At 34.0% G+C, this 8,354-nt stretch overlaps 1 protein-coding gene across 1 annotated transcript; it reads right to left on the bottom strand.

Moving 5' to 3' along the window:
• Positions 1 to 300: 300 nt before the first annotated feature.
• LOC103568704 (uncharacterized) lies at positions 301 to 2,964 on the bottom strand. The gene is made up of 4 exons (XM_053737347.1): positions 2,937 to 2,964; positions 2,783 to 2,857; positions 2,311 to 2,694; positions 301 to 473 (listed from the first exon to the last, which is right to left on the bottom strand). Exons 2-4 carry the CDS (start codon positions 2,849 to 2,851, stop codon positions 396 to 398), a joined length of 531 nt encoding a protein of 176 aa, XP_053593322.1. The 5' UTR covers positions 2,852 to 2,857; positions 2,937 to 2,964; the 3' UTR covers positions 301 to 395.
• Positions 2,965 to 8,354: the final 5,390 nt, after the last annotated feature.

Raw genomic sequence — 8,354 nt, 5'->3', positions numbered from 1 at the left:
GAAAACTTTGTGGTATAGGAAGAATTCAAAAGAATTCAATTCTCATCTTTTTCAATACTTTTCAATGAGTATTTTTAACCAGGGACAAGAGACTATTTTTTTTTTCATTTTAAAAATGTTCACTGTTCATTTTTGAAATTAATATTTTTCAAGGAAAGGTTTTTGTTTCCAGAGGTGATTCGGACAATTTAATCAACAAATTTAATATTTTCTACTTTTGAGAATATTTATTTTTTGCTATTTTATTGATTATCATTTGTTTCAACTTCATATCAGTCGGTATAATTAGCATAAAACTCATATTGTTTATCGTTATTTTTTATTAATATCATTTTTTCTAAGTTTAAAGCTTCTTGGAATATTAAACTAATATAAATATCAACATTTTTAAACAGCTAATTTGCAGAATTACTCGAGATGCCCAGAAAACCAGTGACAGAACCACTTGCACTCTGAAGCATATTCTTGGGAAACTGAAAACAGTATAAAATTTATAAATACTTCGATAATTACGACCTATAAAAATGTATTTAATAATTGAACAATCTTAATAACTGGTAAGTGATCGTGCAAAAATTGATTATTCGCAATGATTTAATTTCCAACTTTTTAGTGCATGAGTGCGCAACTTTTTAAGGCTCGGATCACTATGAACCCATGGATAGTGTTTATATGTGCCTATACGCAACTGATCAGGATTCCGAAGTAGGAGCGATAATCTGCGCAAAAATTTCTGAAATAAGGATAGCAATCCCGAGACTAGAGAGGAGAGTCCAAATACATTTGGATAGTTTGAGGGTTTTTACTCGAATTCTTCGGATGACACGAAACTCTTGGAACGTTTCACAGTTTTCAAAATTATATTAAATAATGCTAAAACGGGAAAATCTGTGTTCATGCATATACAAACATACAGGAATATATACGAGAATCGTTTCAACATTATCGTATTAGTAAAAAAGAATGCGCTTAGGCTGCAAAGAGGATATTGAGAATATATAGTAGCTACAGTAGTCTAAATGAAGATACCACATGGGAGCACTTGGGTGTAGATATCAAATATTTCTGTCGCCAATGTGGATATAAATCCCTCAAGCCTGAAGCCGTAGCGTTAAAAGATGTGAAAGCACACTTCAAAAAAGCCCATCTCAGTGCCTCCGCGACAAATGTTGAACCTTCTTCCGGAAAGTCCGAGGTCCTGGTTGTCCATAGTCGTATCTGCAGAAGCGGAAACAGCCCCACTACTTGTACCCCCAAGCAGGCCTCTTAACAGACTGTCACCTGTCAATTCATCCAACACCACTAGAAGTCCAGTAGCTACAAGGGCCAGTATCATTCAGGCCAATCCAGTATGCTCTAGCACTGCTAGCAACACTCTCTGTAGTCGCCCAAGCACTGCAACAATAACAACAACAACACCATCTATTACAACGACTACCAGCTATATATGTCTAGTCTTGCCCAGGAGAGGCATGGCGACCATGTCATTATATACAATCAAGAGCGTAGGCAGCAGTGGAGCCACCTCCAAGGCCCCCTCACCACCATCTCGAGTTTTAACCAGGTCAATAAGGACAGGCAATGTGCCCCCTACACTAAGTTCTAGCAAACCAAGATCTTCTGTGACCCTCGTCAAACATACTGTGTCATTTGCTACCGTCACCAGGAGTACAAAGGCGAAATTTACCCCACCAACATTAATTCCGACAGCGAAAAGACCTAGTTATCCACACATGGGTCTAGCCGTTGCCACATCAACCAACATCGCGACTATTTCTTCTGCCATGGTCACCACCACCACGATACGGGGCCCCATCACCTCATCTCGTACATAATGCAACTGAACGACATTACTATCAACGTCGAGCAAACTGGATTGAACTCTAGAAGTTGAATTGGTGCAGACAGTGGCTACAAGAGATATTAACACAACTGCCAAAAGTAAAAGGAACAGTAAAAATCGGCAGCAACCAGCGACATCGGTGAGTGACATGAACCACCTATGAAATAATCTCTTTTAGGCAGAAAGATTCTATTGAAATTAAGAATTTCACTGCAAACTCTACTTTGACAGCCGAATTAAGTTTCACTAGCTGGCTATGACAGTAGTTTTCAATCGATAAAATCTTACTTGGACTTAACTGCAGATTAGCAAAAAAAGTGGTGACAAACTTAAAAAGAGAATAAGACTGTTGGGTGGATTTGTTTTATCAATTTAGATTAATGTAACTTCGAAAAAGAAAAATTTGATGAAACTATGATTTAAATTTAGTTTATATTTACGAAATCTCGGTCAGTAGTAAAATTTACCTCGAAAATTGAATCTAATAACATAAGAGCAGATACCCATGGATGGTAATTTGGATTAACAAGTATTACTTCATGAGCACGAACTTCGCCGGAAGGTGTGCTATTCTTTGGAATATCTAGGGTCTCACTAATTTCTGTCACTTCATTTACTTCAGTAGTTTCTTGAGAAAAATCGTCAACATCATCATTTTCTTCAAATTCAGTTGAATCGTTGAAGTGATCTCGATTGTTATCGTACACAAAATGAAAATGGAGTGCAACATATGCAAGACTATTGACGGGAGACTGCTGATTGGAATCTAGTAACAACAAATCGGAAATATTTTTCCCGAAATGATACAATATACTATTGCTCATGACCTGATTAAAACTATTGTCCTCATCCTAGAAAAAAAAAAGCAATAAATTTGTCCAAAGTAATCATCTTTATCACTGTTAAGTACGTAAAAGAAATCATTAGAAATGTACATACTTCTCGTTTTATTCGAAATGATTGACCGCTTGTGAGACTAATTAAAAAAATAATCACTTGGTATTTCATTGTGCTCTATGAACAAAATTATTAATCTATTTCAATAGTACTAAAAATTTTAATTTTATTTTACCGTTAAATCAATGACTATTACTAGAAATATAATGGTCGAAGTCGTCTTTTCTTTTCTATAATTTGAAATAAGTAGAATACTATCAGTAAGTTATTAAAAGTAGCAAACATCAAGGTGATAGATAGTCATTGCTATCCTTACACAAGTAATTACCGATACACTTATTTATTTATCAGACATACGAGTCGTTAATGTTGGCTGTACGTATAAAAAAAAAATAATGTGCTTAAAATATATACACGGAGAGAAAAAAATAGGAGTTTTTCCAATTTTACTTGAGGAAAATTCCTTTGTTGGCATTGTAAATTTTACTATGTCAACATGTAGATTCTAACTATGTCACATGGTAAATTTTGCTTTGTTACATAGAAATTATTTCTATATTGAAAATGTAAATTTTCCCATATCAACATTGGAAAAATAACTATGTAATATAGGATGAAATCCAATGTTAACATGGAAATTTTTCCTATGTCGACATAGGAAAAATTCCTATATTAACATTGTTGGAATTCCTTTAATGCTATGGGAAATTCTCCAATGTCAATATGGGAAACTTTCCTATGTTAACATGAGAAAAATTCCCTTGTTAACAAAGTAGAAATTTCCATGCATATAGAAGTAGAATATTTGTAAACTGATATTTTTTTTGACGTAATTTATTAAGTAAATCATAACTAATTAATTGAAACGATGATTATATAGGGGAAGGGAGGGGGACGAAATGGGTCCCTTAAGAAAAAATTTTCAAACCCTCAGTTTTTTTTACTTGTTTTACTTTTTTTTTTACTTCTGTGCCAAGTATTTGATCTTAATTTGTTCTGTCCATTAAAAATAAAAAAATAAAAAATGTGGGACAAAATAAGCCCCCTCAAAAATTTTTTAAAATGTGAGTTTTTTTAGCTTGTATCGCTTGTTTTTCCTTCTGCTGAGTTTCTGGTGTTAATTTGGTGTGTCTATCAAAATTAAAAATCCTGAAAAGTTGGGTAAAACGGGCCCCCAAAAAAACTCAATGTATGTTTCTTGCTTGTTTTATGTTTTAAACTTTTTGCTGTGTAATTAGTATAAAAAAGAGTTGATAGTAAAGATTTGGAACTTAAAATAACTTAATTTAAAGTTTTCTGTTGAATAACTACTCGATCATTTCTGTTACAAAACTTTTAGGAACCCGTTTGGCTAAAAAATATTTGTCGGTTTTCAAAGTCTAGGCAGACCATTTTTTTCCTCACCCCACCCCCAACACTTTTCATGTTAAAAACTTTGGGGGGACCATTTTGCCCCCTCTTCCCCTACTCGTTTATATTAATCGAATTTATAAAAACATTTGTTCATTGGTAGGTGCTACAAAAAAATTTTCATTAAATTACACAAAATTTTTTCGGAAACTTTGAAATTCTATTTTCGTAAGCGTTAAAACCTTCACACATCCCTATTCTATCGCCTTAAAGCCTAAATGATAAAAATGACCAAAATATTTGGTATTTCAGTGATTTTAGCTTTTTGTGGTCTTCTCCCATGCAACATAACAATTTTTCCTATGTTGACATGGGAATTTTTCTCATGTCAACATGAATATTTTTACTATGTAAATATAGGAATATTTACTATGTTAACAATGGAATTTTTTCTTTTCTAACGTGGGAAAAATTCCCATGTCAACATAGAAGAAATTACTCCAGTAACATGCTCAATGAGCTGAAACTCCTGTTAGGTGTGTCTATCGTATACCCCAACTAAAACGCAGTGTTGAAAGGTACATGTTGAAATTGTTATATATTGAAGCTGACATAGGAACGAGTCACTGCGAGAGGCGTGAGTTGTACGATGCCATCTCATGGAGTGGAGTTGAACCAACACACACATGTATATATATATATATTAGGGTGTCCGTTATTTCCCAAATCGATTTTTATTTGACGGTCGCCCCCTGAATTTTTAATTTATGATCTGAAAAAAAGTATCCAACACAAACAGGCTCTTAATTTTCACATTAAACCATGCCGAAATCATTTTATATTTCCCTTTTAAATAACATGGGATTTCTAGACTTTTGACTTATTTTTTTTTTTAGAAACAAACGAGAATAAAAATTTAATCGAAGCCTATTCTTATAGAAAATTGAGAGCTCTACGAAATATTTCTCTTATGAATTTTTGATAAAATAATTCCTTCAAAAGTTATTTAACGTTAAACTTTTGTTTGTTATCAATTCTATAATATTTTTAATTCTATTTTCACTTTTACGTTTTTTGGCTATAAAATCATTAAAATAAAAGATAATTATCGTTATCACTAGAGTACCGATGATCATTTATGTAGATTTCATGGCCTAAACAGAAAATCAAGGGAAAAAAAAAACATTGTTTTATAAGAAATAGAAGAAATAACATACCTTCCCTCATACAGATAAATTTTAAAATGAATGAATGGAAAGTGGTGAAATAAAAATGTAAAAGTTTCTTGATCTATAATATTATACGCAGATTTATTATCATTTTTGCTTTCTTTATAATTTTTTTGCTAAGTAAGCTTTGGTCTCATTAGGATATTTTGTTTTGTACTCAGTATCAAGTATTGTTTTTGGTCTTCTCGTGTTGTTAAAATGTTAATATACTCTTGAGTTAATTTAATTGCTCTTTCGGCTTATCGTATTTATTAAATATTTATTAAATACGATAAGAGAAATTGCAAATTTACAAAAAAAAAAGATATTGATTTCTTTATAAATTCGGATTCCTTACAATTTTTTGAACGATTTAACATCGATAAAAATTTTTTTGCAATTAGATATTGAAACATGGGCGGGCAATAACAATTACTTAGAAGGCTTTGAATTGAATTGAATTTAACCGGGCACTCAGCTTGTGTTAGCCATTGTACCCGGACCCATTGAGGACAATTTTTATAGTTGTCGGAGAGGATCACGGTCCTGGTGATCATCGTTATTAGGCCTTGCATTTTTGCCAGTCCACCTAACAATGAACTTAGCAAGCCCACTGTCCTCCCGCCAACTATATATAATTTAACTATTGTAGATACTATTGTTTGTGAGTTTATAGGTGAAGGAGGCATAGTTTTTATTTCGGTGATTCCCCGCCCCGAGTCTAAGGAAACACGTCGCGGAACACAGCCGCTGTCAGAAGTCCCCACTAGTTCAGGAAAAACCGGGATCTGGCATTAGCTAAGCCCACCGTCGTACTCTCGTCGCTATGAGTCCTAGCTTCCAGCTGCCGTGGCCATCTTGCGTCGTGTCCTTGTCGCCTAATGGTTGAGGATAGTCAGGTGAGCTTGATTAGAGACCTTTAAACAGCTAAAGAAACGTGGACGGCTTTAAAAAATTACCATGAAAAAGTATCGCTAAACAATAAATCGGCAGTTTTGAGACAGTTGATGAACTTAAAATTGAATGAAAATGGTAGTATGAAATTATCTATCAATACAATAAAAAATTGCAATACTAATATCAAGCTTACCGAAATCCTATGATTCATTAATAACTGCGTTAGACTCTCGACCTGATGACGAATTAACATTGGAATTTGTATCAAATAAATTAATTAACCAATACACAAGACAGTTAGTTGATGAGCTCATCGATAAAGAAGAAGTATCGGCATTGAAGTAAAAAAAAACAAAGGTATCAAGTGCTTCTTTTGTAATCGAGAAGGTCACGTAAAAGCCGATTGCAGGAAATATAAGAAATGGCTTGCTCATCAACAAAAGAATAAATATGATAAAAGATTTCATAAAGCAAATAAAGCAGGAGAACCAAAAAGTGACAGCAGCAGCGATGAATCATACCAAGAAACAGCTTACAATACTTCCCATAATAAGGAAAAGGCTTCTTCAAAATGGTGTTTAGATTCCGGAGCAACACGCCACATGACTAACGATATAGAATTTTTTGACCACATAGACACTAGTTATAAGAATAAAGTCAAGGTCGCTAGTCAAGAATTGGCTCTGGACAAAGTGTGTAACGAATAGTGGTGTAGAAAAATTGTTAGAACTGAAAAATGTCTTATTTGTACCGTGTTTTGATTCAGGATTATTATCTATAAGAGCTTTAAACTGTGATGGTTATAATGTTATTGTGCAAAACAGCAGAATGACAGTATCCAAAGGCAAAGAAGAAATAGCTACAGCAGACGTCAACAACGAATTATGTTTTAAGAGTGGCTGATAAAGCATTAAAAGTGTCAACAAACCACAGTGACAATTGTATTCACCAGTGGTATCATAGATTAGGGCACAAAAACTCACAAGCAATACAGAAAATTATTGATAAAGACTTGGCTGTTGGGATTAAAATAAATCCCTGTGACTTAAAAATTTATTGTGAATGTTGTATACGTGGTAAATCAGCTAGAGAAACATTCCAAAAAAGATCGACAGTTAAAACAACAAAAATTTTAGAGCTCATACACTCAGATCTGTGTGGCCCAATGCCAGACTGGAGGGAGAAGATACCTATTGACACTGATAGATGACTACAACAGGTATACGCACGTGTTTTTGCTGAGAAAGAAATCACAAACGACTCAAGTATTGATAGACTTTTTTGAGTCAATGAAGACAAAATGTAACGAAAAACCGCAAGCGTTCAGATCAGATAGAGGTGGTGAATATGTCAATAACGAACTGAAAGATTATCTGAAAGCCCAAGGAATAAAGATACAATATAGTGCGCTTTATATCCCCCAACAAAATGGGGTGGCAGAACGTAAAAACAGGACGCTAATTGAAGCTGTCAGAACAATGTTAGCGGATGCCTGTTTGCCCAACTAGTACTGGGGTGAAGCAGTCGTCACTACTGCGTACATTCAAAACAAATTACCGACTAAAGAAAAAGATTTTACGCCTTATCAGTTATAGCACAATAAAAAGCCTGATCTTAGTTTCTTAAAAGTGTTTGGATGTCGGGCATTTGCGCATGTACCGAAATAAAAAAGAAAGAAATTGGATGTCAAAGCACGTGAGTGTGTCATGGTTGGGTATTCTAAAGAGTCAAAAGCGTACTGTTTGTTGGATTGGTCAAATAGAAAAATAATAATAAGCCGTGACGTACAATTTATCGAAAATGAGAGAAGTGGTAAAAATCAGATGTCGCATTCGATATCGTCGAACAAAATGTTTACAATAATGAAAATGTTAATCTAAAAACTACCAGAGAACCGATAATGACAAGAAGCAGCGAAAAGAAATTAAAGAGTCAAAAACTAGATCAAGAAATCATATACTTCCCAATTTCTGATACAAAGGAAATAAGCCACGATACCGAAGAAAAGGAGCGAAATATTGAAAATGTTGCTGAAGAGTCCTTTGACGATGACTACTATGATCCTGACACGAGAAAAGACATTGACACCACCCATAAGGAAGGCTTAATTGCTGAAGATGGTAGCACTACCTCATCTGAAGAAGATTTTCAACCAGCTA

Source organism: Microplitis demolitor, chromosome 3 (genome assembly GCF_026212275.2).
Source record: "Microplitis demolitor isolate Queensland-Clemson2020A chromosome 3, iyMicDemo2.1a, whole genome shotgun sequence".
NCBI lineage: Eukaryota > Metazoa > Arthropoda > Insecta > Hymenoptera > Braconidae > Microplitis > Microplitis demolitor.
This window is presented reverse-complemented; position numbering and strand designations above follow the sequence as displayed.